This window comes from Cimex lectularius, unplaced genomic scaffold, assembly GCF_000648675.2.
Source record: "Cimex lectularius strain Harlan isolate CLEC.00 unplaced genomic scaffold, Clec_2.1 scaffold3, whole genome shotgun sequence".
In the NCBI taxonomy this organism is placed as follows: Eukaryota; Metazoa; Arthropoda; class Insecta; order Hemiptera; family Cimicidae; genus Cimex; species Cimex lectularius.
The window spans coordinates 3,779,093-3,794,798 of record NW_019392688.1 but is presented as its reverse complement, the minus strand read 5'-3'; the positions used below and the strand labels follow the sequence as shown (position 1 = coordinate 3,794,798).

At 34.3% G+C, this 15,706-nt stretch overlaps 2 protein-coding genes across 5 annotated transcripts; one reads left to right on the top strand and one right to left on the bottom strand.

Moving 5' to 3' along the window:
* Positions 1-738: 738 nt before the first annotated feature.
* On the top strand, positions 739-2,964 carry LOC106662180 (fibroblast growth factor receptor 1). Of its 2 annotated transcripts, none has more exons than XM_024225864.1 (6): positions 739-1,753; positions 1,821-1,948; positions 2,001-2,205; positions 2,266-2,438; positions 2,495-2,657; positions 2,725-2,964. In XM_024225864.1, exons 1-6 carry the CDS (start codon positions 1,672-1,674, stop codon positions 2,952-2,954), a joined length of 981 nt encoding a protein of 326 aa, XP_024081632.1. In that variant the 5' UTR covers positions 739-1,671; the 3' UTR covers positions 2,955-2,964. The 2 variants fall into 2 exon arrangements, with proteins under 2 accessions (XP_024081632.1, XP_014241528.2); XM_014386042.2 differs by having other exon boundaries at positions 739-1,756.
* On the bottom strand, positions 2,691-15,409 carry LOC106662178 (ubiquitin thioesterase trabid). Of its 3 annotated transcripts, none has more exons than XR_002910037.1 (11): positions 15,186-15,409; positions 10,059-10,903; positions 8,655-8,915; positions 8,392-8,594; positions 8,169-8,325; positions 6,121-6,234; positions 5,816-6,060; positions 5,520-5,758; positions 5,310-5,458; positions 5,109-5,240; positions 2,691-2,965 (listed from the first exon to the last, which is right to left on the bottom strand). XR_002910037.1 is itself a non-coding variant. In XM_024225861.1 (11 exons), the coding sequence occupies exons 2-10, from the start codon at positions 10,547-10,549 to the stop codon at positions 5,162-5,164; spliced, it is 1,938 nt and encodes a 645-aa protein (XP_024081629.1). In that variant the 5' UTR covers positions 10,550-10,903; positions 15,186-15,409; the 3' UTR covers positions 2,691-2,965; positions 5,118-5,161. The 3 variants fall into 3 exon arrangements, 2 of the variants coding, with proteins under 2 accessions (XP_024081629.1, XP_024081628.1); XM_024225861.1 differs by having other exon boundaries at positions 5,118-5,240; XM_024225860.1 differs by lacking the exon at positions 2,691-2,965 and having other exon boundaries at positions 4,368-5,240.
* Positions 15,410-15,706: the final 297 nt, after the last annotated feature.

Sequence of the window (15,706 nt, the reverse complement as noted above, 5' to 3'; positions counted from 1 at the left end):
ACACAAGAAATATGGATTGTGAAATTAGAAAGAAAATATTTTATAATTTACTGTGAATTGTAAAGAAATGAAATATCTAAGTTTGATTGACTAAAGACTTTTTTGAATTAGCAACTAAATAAAATTGCCATTGGCAGATGTAAACGCCATGTGGGATAAACTGGAGGAATTAATTATAAATCTGATGTCCCTATGGGCATACACTGCGGTTGCTAGACCTATGATAGCATACACGTCGGTTATTTGATGAACAAAAAATTATAGCTGAGGATAGTTTGGATACTGCCTGGGCATTACTCGGCAATGAGAACGACTCTCACTGCTGCCCTGGAAGTCCTGAATCTACGACCTCTACATGTCTTCATCCAGGGAGAGGCTAGAGCCACAATTCACAGGCAGATGCAAGGACAGGCTCCAACAGCCTACTCGCATAAAAAGGAAATTAAAGTTTAAGGTTGAGACTGGCTATTGAACACTGCCAAGGAAATCAAAAGGCTGGGTATAAAAAACTAGCCATATTCTCAGATAGCCAGGGGGCATTAAAGGTAACCTAAAAGGTCTAGGGCTGTTTAGTATTACATCAAGGTTATGTCAGATATTGGGGACAACAAAATTACCCTAGTTTGGGTACCCAGGCATTCAGGGCAGAACGGCATTGAAGAGGCCGATAAATTGGCCAAGGAAAGTTCAGTCAGAACACGTCTCAGCCCTGAACCCTTTTGTGGCTACCAAATTTTTGAAAACAAGTACATCGGACAATAGGTTAAGAATAAGTCATCAGTTCAATGGGAATTTATTCCAAGACAGAGGTTTGTGCAAAAGTTTACAAATATGATGGAAGAACTGCTAAACATATGACTTGTTAAGGCTGGAATGATAAATACTGCAAACTGGAGACTGTGTAAACTTGGAGCAGCAGAAACTGCCCTTTGCAGATATTGCCAGGAAGAAAAAGAAACAATGGAACCCTTTGGTGGCTACCAAATTTTTGAAAACAGGTACATCAGACAATATGATGACAAGTATTGTCAGGAAGAAGAAACAATGGAACATGTCCTCAGTTGGTGCAAAGGCTTATCCAGGTGAGTTTTCTACTCCCAGGAGAGGAAAACCAAAGCCTGAAGGATCTTTTATTAATCCTTGAAATCTGGTCAAAAACGTAACGAGCTTTAGAAATTAGAGGTTGCACAGTAGACAATTGGTCACAGTGCATGTGGCAGTACAGAGGCTGATAACTTAACCTAACAATGTGGTCTGCAAGGTGATGAAACTGTAATTTGGTCATTACCGATTTTTGGTCTACCTAACCTCGCTGATTTGGTGTCAGATGCGTTTCAACATTTCACCACCATCTTTATTGGGTCTGATGATGCATATGTAATGACCAATTTACAAAATCATTACCATTATATTAAGAACCTTTGTCACAATGTTTGCTATTTTAGTCAACATCGTCTCTGATCCCCGTGGTCTGCTTATTTTCGCTGGTTCCGTCTGTCAAATGTGTTTCATCTTCTGTGGTTGTTCAATGTGTTATTTTGAATTTTGTCCTGTTATTAGCACACAAACATTACTGACATTATTTATGTCTATTAAGCTAAATAAATAATTAATTTTAATTTAAAAAGCTACAAACTTAAATGTGATTTTGATTTTAGATGATCATCCTAAATGTTGTTATATATTATAATAATCGCCTGTTTTAAACTAGATTTAATTTGTTCAAAAAGAACAGGCCATGACGTTGCAACTGGTAGTGAGTGTACATACAGTTTTACATGTTGAATTTATTTATTTATTTATTTTTAAACTTTGTGTAGATTTGCAGTCAAAAAATATTTTGGATTCCAATGTAATCACAAAAATCGTTCCTTCAAAACCGATTACACTCACTTGTACGAGACCTGGAAAAAATTCGACCGCGGTCGAAGTCGTTTGGTATTATCAAGTAAGTTAGCATGAAATCGTTTAATGTCCCATCTTATAAGTGTGTTTTGTAGAATTGCATAACGCCCGTCTGCAATTCAACGCTTAAAGAATCCAACGGATATAAAATCTGTAGCGTACCGTCAAAGCCTGCGTGCTCGACAAGGATGCTGGTCGAAAAACCGCTGCCAGGATTGTACAAATGTTTCAAAATTGAGAAAAAAATCGGCTACGTTTCTTCAGCGACGCCGATAATCACATACAATCTTAAAATTTTAGGTAAAATGTATTCAATCTGTATTATTTGTATTATTTACTGTAATCTTTTTTTTTTTTTAGAAAGAGACCTAGAGCCTGTGTTTCTAGAAGAGCCAGAAGATATTGAAACGTACGTAGGTATGAATGTTTTATTCAAATGTAAAATAAAAAGTTCGCTTCCTCTACATGTCAAATGGTATAAAAGAGTCAATAAGTCACCGGGAGCTTTTCAATACGAAAATAAATTCTACCAGGTAAATACGCAAGCTTTATAATAAATTACAAACTTATAGTTGAATTTTTTTTTTAGCTTTTAAACACCACCGAAGTGTCTAAACACAAGGATGTCTTTTTGAGCAAGCTTCATCTGAAAAAAGTTACAATTCGGGATGCCGGAACATACGCTTGCGGTGGAATAAACGAAGCTGGAATACGTTACAACGAAGCGAATCTTACCATAGCAGAATTTCAAAGTAGCAACACGCTTACTATACCAGAGCCTAATATAACATCAAATTATGGTTGTAAATTTATTTTCAGATGATTTTCATGAACCGGACACTCTCCTGAAGGCTCACTGGAAAATAATTCTGTTTACAACTGCCACAATTTTTCTTGTGTTTGTTGTGAAATGTGTGGCTTGTATACACTTCATAAAAAGTTCTTCTAATTCCCAGGCGGATACAAGGAGGAGGAGAAGACCATGGCCACCTCAGCGGAGCGACAATAAAGATCTTGATACTTCAGATTATGAGCATGTCAATTTGTGACTTATTTTGACCTAGAACAAATAATGCAAGTTCTCACCTATTTTATTTTTATTCACAATATCAATTTTAATTTGGAATTGCTGAAACTTTTTTTTTCACTTAGTTGTTTTAACGACAGCAAGGTGAAGAATTTGTAAGTCAATGGTCACCACGCCATAGTCTGCTTATTTTCGCTGGTTTTGTCTGTCAAGCTCAAATTCTCAAGTAGTTGGTCCGTGTAATTTTAGAGTCTGCGTCCTTTTATAAGGTGCCAAAACTGCAGAAGAATTAAACTCATATAGCAGACCAAACTACTGAGAATAGGCGAACCTGAATGACCAGAGACAATTGAGTTCAACCTATATACTTTTTTAAAAAATCACACAGTAAAACAAAAACAATGTAGCTTTGACATCATCCATCATCTTAAGCCTTGTTGATTTTGTTTGACATCAGGACTGTTTTCTGACTATACTCAAAACTCAAAGAACAGAATCATTAAGAATAGGCAGACTGGATTTAAATTGTTATACATTAAATGGTGTAAAACAGTCATAAATTTTTGATCCGTCTTCAGTGGTTGGTCTGTGTGTTCTTTTGGCAGCCACGTCCTATTAGGTGTCGACAAATCAAACCATAGACTAACCACCGAAGAAGACACAATGTCAGACTTAAAAAACCGGCGATAAAATCCAAACGGGGAACCAGAGACAATCTACAGGTTAGTTATTTTGACAAATACAACTCAAATTTCATAATGAATTTCGGTAGGTAAAACATAAAAAAGGGGCACATTTTGGAAATTAAAAACAGCATGGTTCATTCTAATTTTATTTCAACAGATAAAAACATTTTTACTATGTTGTTAAGAAAAAAATAATCAATGGCTCTGAAATTGAACAAAAAATTAATTATCAAAAACCTGACAAATACTGATGACTCGGTTATGAACCTCGATGAAATACAGCATAGTGGACACTTGTAAACTTTGAACAATACCTTACAATGAATAACACACTTCATATTCTTCATATAATTCATTAGTTGGGGGGGGGGGGGATTTTAATTTGAAATAAATATATCAACGGATGTTCAAATGAATATGAAATAAACAAAACAAAAACAATCCAACCTTGATTAAACTTCTATCCAAAAATTCATCTAATAAATTGTTATTCCCTAATAAAATAAATAATTCACTTTTAAGACGATAAAAATTGTTTTTCCTACTTGCGCCTACGAAACCAGACAAATGTACGCATTTTCTTCCTCTCCGTCGGATGAGTAAAGAAAATTATACATATCGAAAAATAATAATGGCGAAAAATTTATTTCTTTAGCGGATTAAACAAAGCCAAAAATTAACTAATTCACCTTTTTAATATTTACGTTTGACTAACAAATTGTATTGAGCAGGTTATGGAGTGAACAAGAATTTGATTCGTGATTTAATAACATGGCAATAAAGGACAACAAATAAAATAAAAATAAGCAAAAAAAAGAAAAGGTGAAGAATTTACAAAAAAGAAACAATGCTAGAAGTAGAATTTACTCGCTCAAATATCAATTTGTTAATACAAGTCTATTTTATTTACAATATTTTTTTTAATGATAACTAGTACAAGTAAAAAAACCCTTTAGGGTGTGTAAATATTTTTTGTTATTTGATTCATTTATTAAAGGCTAGTATTTTCAATAAAGCCTTTCAATGAAATTGGTAAGATTTATATTCTATTTATTTTATTTAATACAAATTTTTAAAACTGTTGAGCTTATTATTCAGTGAAGCTTGTTTTATTGCATTCTCTTCTATGTTTAACAATTTGTATAATTTCTATGACACTAGACAAATTTGTTAATATATATTCTGTGTGATTAGCCTCTTAAAAAAAAATCATATTTGTAAATAAATGGTGAAAACAACTTTCAGCTTAAACTTACCCTTTTATATTTTCTATACACACATATGTAACATATATGTATATATAAAATGATTGGCAGTATTAAAAGCTTTCACATGTACAATAGCATAAACAACAATGTTATAAAAAATGATGATTAAAGAGGCAAATAAGAAAGAGAAACCGATGTATCCTCTTTAGATGAGATATCACAGTTTTTAGTAATTTTTTTGTTTGCTTTTTTTCCCATATTTGTATTTTGCTAGGTTGTTACTTTGATTACTTCTTTTAGAGAGCCTTGTCCTCTTCTTCTGTGAGATATTAAGGTCATTCATCATCCGTGTCACCGTCACTCGAAAAATCCTGTGTTGGGATTGTCCGACTGTAGGGCGTTCCTGACATTTGACTGGAAAAACGTATTTGAAAAATTTATATGTACAATTGTATGTTGGTTATTTAGTATGATGAAACATACGCCAGACTTTTATAGTGATTAAGCCACTCCTGAAGCATTTGAGCAACAAGCAAAGGTCTACCGTGAACCCTTTGTTGAGCAACAAGGAGACCGCCGTTTGTGATATTGACATCTAACCACCTCCTTAATAATCTTTCTTCGCTTCCAGTCTGAAATAAAAATACATTCATCAAACTGTACATATTTTATTTGCACAAAAAAAATACGCACTTCTGATTTTGTGAGAAAATGAATTGGGAGGATTTTTCTGTCTCTGTCGACGAGGGGTAAGTAACAGACTTGTTCTCCTCGATTGTCCTCGACAATTCCTGACGAGCCGAGATCAGAATGTGTGTGGGTTGAGTAACACTCCATCGGTACGAGGGCGGAAAAATGACCACGGGTATAGCCGAGAGCCACTGGAGACGTACTGCAAAAACTCGGTTCCCAAAGCAATGGAAGGTAAACACCTAAATCATAAGTGGTTAATAAAATTACTTTTTTTTATTAAAATACAATTAAATTACCTTCAAAACCGGCATAATCAAGCGCCTCCCCCCTGAAGCTTTTAACAAACTTAACTCCGTATACGAGAACTGGCCTTCTTAGAACGTGAGCCAATGCGAAAACGTGAAGTTGCTGGAGCGACGCGCCAGGCTGCGTCGCTCGTTTCACCAATGCCGACCAGTCCTCAGCCCATTGCGAATCACTCAATGTGAAATCCAGTTGACGGGCTTGATTGGCTTCCGATTCCAACCAACGAGGATATAGTCTATAAAATATAATCATTCTTATAGCATTGAGTTTATAGAAAGTTTTTCAAATGACCTACAGATGTGCTCCATGGCAGAGGGAGTCAGCAAGAGCCCTTCTTAGCAGGGAATCCCTGTCGAAAACTCCCCAGGTCGCCTGCATCAGAGAATCCAAAAGGCAATCACCTTGAGACCTAGAAAAACCATAATAATATCACAATAAATAATATATTGTGTAATATATACAGTAATCCCTTAACATTCGCGGTTTTGACATTTGCGGGTTTCACGTATGAAAAAATGAGGAGTTTTGACATTTGCATCAGTTCGATGTCTTTATTCGCGGAAAAAAAAAACTGTTGCGTAAACAATTTTATTTTCATATCGAAAATTATTCCTTAAAAAATGCTCAGAAAACTTTTGCCTTCTTCGTTCTTCTCAGTTTGTTTTATTCTCTTGTTGAAGTTGAGTTGCAAATTGCCTTCTCTTCCAAAATAGAAAAAATGGTCCTGGCCCTTGGTGAAAGAAGAATAAAAATTTTGGACATATTACGTTTTTTACATTTTTAATGCAGGCTAAAGTTAGTCTTCAAAACAGCTCAGGGAAATTTTAACCTTGAGGGGCAAAAGCAATGGATTTCAATCCATCTTTAAATTGAAGTTTTAAGTTTAAAGGGCATGTCGAGGCCACTTATTAATCCTTATGTGGAAATTCTTAAAGAAATTAATTATTTGGCAAAACAGTGAACAATTAGTAGTTATTTCTTTCCTTGCAAATCAAAAAATACAAACAATGAAAACAATTAACGTGTTCACACTGTTGTGTCTTCTATTATGTCTATTCTGAATCAACTGGTTTTTTTTAGTTCTGAATTGAATCTCAATTTTTGACGTCATGGAACATAGCCCTCCTTACAGCATATGAAAATAGACAACATTCGTGGATTAAACATTTACATCAGTTTTCTGGAACTTAACACCCGCAAATGTTAAGGGATTGCTGTTCATTGGGCTGGTGCAAAAATAATGCAGGTTTTAAAAAGGCAGTCAAAACTATTTTTCATTTTTATAAAATAAATATTCGAAATATTTTCTATCACAATCTATACATCTTAGCCAACGTGTAACAAGTGCTTTTATTCTTCTGTCATAAAAATCTTTATTTCACCTCACAATAAAGTCTTGGAAGGCTTGTTCGGCTTCATCACGTTCTCTAAAAAATTTATCCCTCAAAAAAAGATCAAAATGCCTAAAAAAGTGGAAGTCTGTAGGCGATAGGTTGGGAGTAGATGGAGAGTGTGGTAAGGTTTTATATCCTAAGTCATTAAGTTTCCTTAGGGTTGGCATGTGATATGTGGCCCGGCATTGTCATAAAGAAGAAACGGCCCTTTATGGTTACCAATGCTGGACAAAGACATTGCAGTTTTGCAATTTCTCTTCTGTGATAGTTTCACTATAATTCAGGAAATTATAGTGAACAACCCAAGCAGTAAACCACCAAACAGTTACCACAACCTGTTTTGGGGGCAGATTTGGTTTTGGTGCTTCATCCTTGTCCAACCACTGACCTGTACGCCTCCTGTTTCGTACAGAATCCATATCTCATCGCACATGTGGATGGGCTTGTAGTGAAATGTTGAGTACCCCACAGATCCATCAAAGTAGGGTAGGATTTTTTTTTTGCATATTTTGTTACTGAATGATTGTATTTATTAGTGTGAACAGTTGAGTATGTGTGGGTGGGCTTGTGGTGAAATATCATGTACCCCACGGATCCATTAAACTAGGATAGGATATTTCTGTGAATGTTTTGGTTATTGAATGAATATATTTATTAGCGTGAACAGTTGAGTATGTGTGGGTGGGCTTGTGGTGAAATATCATGTACCCCACGGATCCATTAAACTAGGACAGAATTTTTCTGTTAATGTTTTGCAAGCTACTTCTTTAAAAATTATTTGTTTAAAATAAAGATTTGTGTTTTTATTGTTTAGGTATTGTAAGTACGTCCATTATGAAACTAGATATTTTTAAACTTGTCATTTTTAATATTAACTGCTGAATTCAAAAACCATAATAATAAAACATACAGATATTTTATTTAGCTTTCGTTCCCTTTTTAAACTCACCGATTCCAAAGAGCGTGGAGCCTTGAGCCTAACTGAACTGTAATTTCGACAGACCAATTAATTACAGCCGGTTCGCTTTCTAACTGTTGTTGTACATCTTTGTCCAAGAGTTCATCGAAAAGTTGTTCTTGAACTGAAGCAGGGAGATCTTCTATATCTAAAGAACAACAATATTGAAACGCTTCAAAAAAATAAATAAATAAATGATATAGAGTTATTTTACCTGCGGGCAAAACAAATGTTGTGAATTCAGTTATAAAAGGAAAAGGGATTGACCGTGAATGTTTCGTGTTGAAAATGGTAGCTGCGTGTCTACGAATCGCTGAAGCGAGCTCGGGAGCGATGTAAGAAGGGACTCTTTTCAATCCGGAACCGCCTCCGTCTATTGACGAGACCAACATTGCTAGCATCTCTTCCCTGTGAAACCTAAACAGGGGAGAATCCTATTAGAAAATCAATTTTACGGGATAATACGATGATAAATACCTTATAGCTAGATGGACCAAAGTGTGCCCGATATCGAAAGCCGATGGTCTGTTCAAAAGGGAGACTTCGGCGGGCAATAGCTGTCTAGTCGGGTCGCCCCCAGTGCTGAGGAATTTGGCGACTGGATTCGGATCACCTTCCACGACTCCCAGGCAAGCGTTGAGCCATGTCCAATCCGCCTCTCGTCTTCGACGATCGAACTCATAATTATTCGTCATGCTAGTTTGACTAGCTCCAATGTCTTCCCGCCTTGAATTAGACCTAGGTAAGGCAGAAATATTTTTGTTTTTTTTTTCAAATATGTAGGACAAAATTATTTTTATATTCTTATATTATTCATCCACAACCTCAAAAATTGGTTGTTGGATCTTAAACCATTACGTGTAATAGAAATTACTTCACCATTTGTTTAGTGGGTTATTTTTATAAACTACTTTTACTTTTTGTTAATCTATTGACCAGTTTTTTTTTGTTTTTTTTTTTAAATAAAGTGATAATATTGAAGATTGATATTCGCACAACTTTTCTCTATTGGAGGACTAATTGTCTGCTCCTCACGTTTTGTCTCTAACATTTTTTTTTAATTTTTTTTATATTATCATCTTTGATATTTAACCCTTCCACACATGATTAAAATGGCCTAAGTCAATTAAAATACACATTCATACTATTTAAAAGATTATCTAGCCTAAGGTCTCAAGAGTTTTCGATATACTGTTGAGAGCCCACCCCTACAACTAAAATGTACATCCTAAACCTACAGTTGGAAGCCTGACACCTTGACACCCCCTCCATTCACACCAATAAATACATTCACACAGAAAAAATCATGCATTCACTACCCTAAGTTAATTGGTTCGATAGGTTTATGGCCATTCGATATTCCACACAGACCATGTACTTAATGCACACTTAACCATTCATGCAAATAAATACATTCACACAATTGGGTAGACACCAGTGTTTTTGGTATTATTCCAGTGACTACACCCTTACCCCCATCCCTATCACACTGCAAATATATATAAAACTAAAAGTGTTTGTAGGTACTTGATATTACATCATCCAAACATACTATAAAATTCACGCTAATAAATACATTCACTCATATAAGAATATTATTTCAAACACGTATGAAAGGACTCCCTTTATTCGACCATGTATGTTTTTCTGCTTCAAATATCAAACCAATAACCATTACTTAAAGTTAAAAGTTGTTTAAAGTCTGCAGGCAGGCCACATCTTATTCTTTGCAGTGCTAATTTTTCGTATTCTGTTAATGTGTGCTTTAAAGCTTCTTTATTGTTGTCTTTTACATTTTGAACAAATTATACTTTTTCAGAGTAAAGTAATTACCAGGAGCATTGAGTAAAATAAATAAATTCATTTGTCTCGGCTGCTTACCTTTTCATGGTATTATCCTCATTAATGGTAGCATCTTTTTCAGGAGATGGTGAAGTGAGTCTCACTGAAGTGTTGTTCGGAGACGCCTGGTTTTGCAGTGGCAGTTGTCCGGAGGTAGGGGAGGTGTTGGATGCCGATGCCGATGTTCCGCACATAATACATTTCCTAGATTTTGGCCAGTTTTCGTAAGTACATATTTTACACGACCATTTAACGGCAGTACTAACACGAGAAGTTGCACTTGCGGTATTTTCACTGCAATCACTTATCCTCAGGGGTTTTAACTGTTCATGTAAAAAATCTGCATTAACACTACGAGGCACTGAAGACGAAGTTTCGGGTTTTACAAAGCCGGAATCTTCGTCGGCTCTAAGCCGATATATGTTTTTTGAGAGCAAAGGTTTTGGACCCTGACACATGGTGCACTTGGACGCGTTTGGAAAATTCTCATAGGTGCAATATTCACATGTCCATTTCACCTCCCGGCTCATAACTGAGTATAAGTCGAGGCCTTAGGCAATAATACATAAACTCCACCCTTGTCGTTCTTTATTTTCTTATCTGACTATAGAATGGAACTTGAGAAAACTGACACTTTTTATTTGGCCCACTTTATCCCAAATTCCAGTTTTCATTATTCTAATTGACTATCACAAGACTAAAAACAGGGAAAGCGATTTAATATAAATCTCAAGGATATTAGACAAAAAATCTTTCACTTTTCTTTTTGCCACTCTGGAAAATATATAAATAAATTAAAACCGAATAAAGTAACTTGCTCTTGGTATCTTGTGGAGTTATTTCATTTTGACTAGCTCTCCACCACTCCAGCTGATCCCTCTACACTGTAACATGTGACACACATCTTAAATTAGTAAAAATTCACAAAATAAAATTATCTTTTTTTTATGTAAAAAATAAAAGTAAACCATTAATCGTAAAATATTCTTTTAACCCAATAAGAAAAGTTTTAAGAGCGAGATATTTGGATTTTAGACAGCACTGGCAATAAATTCATCAATAAAATCAACATGACTGGATTTATTTGAAGTTTAAAAAAAATTCATTTGCTTATATTCAAGTGGTTGTAATTTATTCTGTCCATAGGAAAATTCAGAAACTTTTTACAAACAGAAACAAAGAAAACTACCAATCCCTGCACGAGATACATAAGGGTTTTAAGTAAGTTTTTCAACTACTTTTTCATCATACAAGGAGAACCATATCAAAAAATATAACAAAATGTTCCAGACCTTCTAATATATCATAAAAATAACGATAAAAATTGTTAAGGACGGTTAATCATTTGGATGGTTGAGCATTTTGTTTTGACAAAGTCTTTTATTTTAATTGTTGCGACTAATTGGCATTATAATTGATTAAATGTTTGGCAGGTAGGGTTGGGATAATGTCTTATTTATTTATTTTGTGAAAACAAATGTCATTATCCTTTTTTCGTTGATTTTGTCTGATGCATTTCTGCATATTGGTATGCAAATGTTGTTCTTTTATTAGCTACAAGCATATAAGGATGATCAGAATGAAAGGTTCTTTGCCTCACAGGCTTAAATGATTAAGAATAATGTATTTAAAAAATAAAAATAAAAAAATATAAAAAAATAAAAAAAGTAACTTTCAACATATTTTAAGTTTCTAAGTGTTGCTTGAGTGTGATGTCAAAACATACATTATTTAAATAAAATTGGTCTGTCAATTAAGACAAGTTAGTTATATCAAATTCTTCATTTATATTTGAAAACCCCAGAGGTATTTGGGGATTCCATCAACCATGTTCCTAAAGGCTAGGACACTCGTAAACAAAATCGCATGACTCTCTATAGATAAATGACTGATTTTGTCTGCAGGGTGTTGTAGAACAAATCCTAGATGATCTAGAATCTTTGTAATGCATCCACACCTGAACAACTCAATTATAGTTTCTACAATAACATGACCAGTGAAATAGCGGCCTCCGGCTTTGCTGCTTTAATTTTTTTTTTTTAATCAAAAAAGGAAAATTAATCGTAATCATTGGTGGACAAGGAACATTTTAGCAGACGGTCCTACATTTGGACTGATTCTTCTGGAAAAATTAAAGGCAGTTCAGGTTTCAGAAAATTCATCCAGCCAATCACCAAGGATTTTGAAAAGTGCTAATTATGGTTGGAAATAAAATATGCAAGCAAGAAACAAGGATTCAGGGCAACCAATCCAGCCACCACACTACAAAATGTTGTGCAATATGTCTCAAGTTATCCATCCAAGCTGGGAGATCATAGACTTGCGATTTTTGTCTATAGGTAGTTGCATGACAAGCGATTTGTACCTGATTTGTCTATAGACAATCGCAGAACTTTTTCTATAGACACGAGTTTTGAGATTGTGTACTTAAAGATGAATTTACTAACTACTAATTTATTAACCATAAAGTCTGTCCCCTGTAAGCGTGTTGAAGCCTGAAGGTGTTGAACATTGGGTTTTTTATTACAATGAAATAGTAAAACTTTTCTCAAAGAAGACACCATGAAAATGTTTTCCGTAGAAAAATAGATCAGAAATCAATTTCAACGCAGAATATGACAATCACTTATCAAAACTATCAGACATTACTGCTGGGTAGAGAATTTCACTATAATCTGGAATATAATTATGTTTATGCATAGACATCAAGTTATAATGTAGAATTGTTTTATCGAACTGAGTGACCTTCATTGTGCGATTTCCTCCTGGAGTATGCACGACGTAGTTTAAGTCAAATACACCTTAATCTGATGGCAAGAAATAGAAATGTTTAACAACTCAAATGATCAGAAACAATCAAATGATTGGTGATTTTTGCTGATTGCACAAAATAAAAGGAACTGACATGTTGTTTGTAACAATATACTCTATACTTTACATTTTCTCCTGGGATATAAAAGGTGTAGTTTACGAATATGTTAGACCCAACGAACCCAGCGCTGAAGACAGCACGAAGTAGAAATGGATATAGACTGACCTATGAACACTTGACAACAACTATAGTCACATAAAGTAAGAGGAAAGACAATGAACGTATTGTTCTTTTATGTAACAATATGGAGAAAACAAATACAATATTTTATTTTAACTGAATATTTTTTGTACCTCAAGAAGCTACCTCCATTCATCTTACACCAAACCACAAAAAAGGCACATGAAATATTTGACAACACTGAAAAAACTAAACTAACTCGTTCTTGCCGGGGCACTGTTCATTTTGATTATTAAATTATTAAATTAATTACTTATGACGGAAGATGGTGTAGTGCTGAAACATGTCCAATTTACAAAATCAGACAGAAATGGGTAAACTAGGATAATCAGGGACAATCAGGGTTTGCAATTGTTATCTCGACAAAATTACATTTTAGAAATCACCATATGAACAATTATAACTTTAAGATGTAAATTTAGATATGAGTATGACCTTCAAGTTGGGAGTTCCTCCTGCTGTACGCAGGATGAGTTTATATCAAACAAACCTAAAGCTGAAGATAACGAAAAGTAGAAATGAGTATGACAGACCAAAATTATATTTGATAGAACACATCTGACATACAAAACCGGTTAGAATGAGTGAACCATGATGATCAGGGACAATCAGGGTTTGCAACTGTTATCTCGACAAAATTACATGTTAGAAATGATCATATGAATAATTATTACTTTAAGATGTAGACTTAGATATGAGTATGACCTTCAAGTTTGGATTTCCTCCTGGTGTAAGCAGGATGAGTTTATATCAAACAAACCTAAAGCTGAAGATAACGAAAAGTAGAAATGAGTATGACAGACCAAAATGATATTTGACATAAGAACATATCTGACATACAGAACCAGCTAAAATGAGTGAACCATGATGATCAGGGACAAGTTATCTCGACAAAATTACATTTTAGAAATGACCATATGAACAATTATTATTTTAAGATGTAGATTTAGATATGAGTATGACCTTCAAGTTGGGATTTTCTCCCGATATAAGCAGGATGAGTTTATATCAAACATACCCAAAGCTGAAGATGGCAAAAAGTAGAAATGAGTATGATAGACCAAAATGATATTTGACATAAGAACATATCTGACATACAAAACCAGCTAAAATGAGTTAACCATGATGATCAGGGACAATCAGGGTTTGCGATTGTTATCTCGACAAAATTACATTTTAGAAATCACCATATGAACAATTATAACTTTAAGATGTAAATTTAGATATGAGTATGACCTTCAAGTTGGGAGTTCCTCCTGCTGTACGCAGGATGAGTTTATATCAAACAAACCTAAAGCTGAAGATAACGAAAAGTAGAAATGAGTATGACAGAACAAAATTATATTTGATAGAACACATCTGACATACAAAATCGGCTAGAATAAGTGAACCATGATGATCAGGGACAATCAGGGTTTGCAACTGTTATCTCGACAAAATTACATGTTGGAAATGATCATATGAATAATTATTACTTTAAGATGTAGATTTAGATATGAGTATGACCTTCAAGTTGGGATTTCCTCCTGGTATAAGCAGGATGAGTTTATATCAAACAAGCTGAAAGCTGAAGATGGCAAGAAGTAGAAATGAGTATGACAGACCAAAATGATATTTGACATAAGAACATATCTGACATACAAAACCGGCTAGAATGAGCGAACCATGATGATCAGGGCCGATCAGAGGTTGCGATTGTTATGTCGAAGAAGTAATTCCTCAAAAATGACAATAGTTACAATTATTACCGTTAATTTGTACATGAAAATGTCAAATGTCGATAAAACTTGAGGCATACTGAAAGCGATGAAATATAGCCTGTATGCGTTATGTGTATAAGTAAAAGGGATTTTATATACTTTTAACTTTAGGACAAGAACAGTACTGCTTAATTTATGGTATTACTGTCAACCTAAAGTCAATAAACCGTAGTAGGACCGATGACAAATAATTAATAACTTTTTGTTACAACAGTACAAAATAACTCCTTCAAGATTACAAATTTTAAGGATAAAACTAATCAAATAAGCATGAATGTCAAACGGAACAGGCGATAAATCGCATTTTAACATAAATAAAATATATTTTTAGCATAAATAGGGCATTATTATTACCTATGTTAACTGATGGTTATGTCCTTTGGATTCATTCTTCGCTATTTTTACCATACACTCCGAAGGATTGTAAAATTGACAATTTTATTTTATAAACACCCCTCAAGGCGATTCTTAGGGGAAAATGTCGAGAAACATATCTTGTCCTGAATTTGACAAATAAATTTCGAATGTGTAATAAAAAAAAAATCTTTTAGGTTTCCTTCTCCTTCTCAAAATAAGAAACCTTTACGTCACTCGGAATTCATAGCCATAGGCGCGCTGATCCAGGACTTGAATGGTCAAAACTGACTTTGAATTTAATTTCGAGGATTTGATTTAATGCCATCGACGATTTTGATATTTTTTATTATTAAATTTTATGTTTCATCGGTGAAAATCTATAATAAAACAAATCACGGCGAAGTAACGACCGATCAAGGATGACATCGAACATTTCGCGCTCTCCAACACCAACATTCGAATATTTACTTTCTCCATTTTGACTTATTTTAAAACTTAAAATTAAGAAGTCCCACTTT

Bases quoted from the DNA above. Each gene is read 5' to 3' on its own strand.
- LOC106662178 (XM_024225861.1), bottom strand. From the start codon at position 10,549: ATGAGCCGGGAGGTGAAATGGACATGTGAATATTGCACCTATGAGAAT. The intron at 8,595-8,654 runs GTATTTATCATC...TCCCCTGTTTAG, and splicing joins TTGGTCCATCTAGCTATAAG to GTTTCACAGGGAAGAGATGC. The intron at 6,061-6,120 runs GTAGGTCATTTG...TATATTTTATAG, and splicing joins CTCTGCCATGGAGCACATCT to ACTATATCCTCGTTGGTTGG.
- LOC106662180 (XM_014386042.2), top strand. From the start codon at position 1,672: ATGTTGTTATATATTATAATAATCGCCTGTTTTAAACTAGATTTAATT. The intron at 1,757-1,820 runs GTGAGTGTACAT...AACTTTGTGTAG, and splicing joins CCATGACGTTGCAACTGGTA to ATTTGCAGTCAAAAAATATT. The intron at 2,206-2,265 runs GTAAAATGTATT...TTTTTTTTTTAG, and splicing joins ATACAATCTTAAAATTTTAG to AAAGAGACCTAGAGCCTGTG.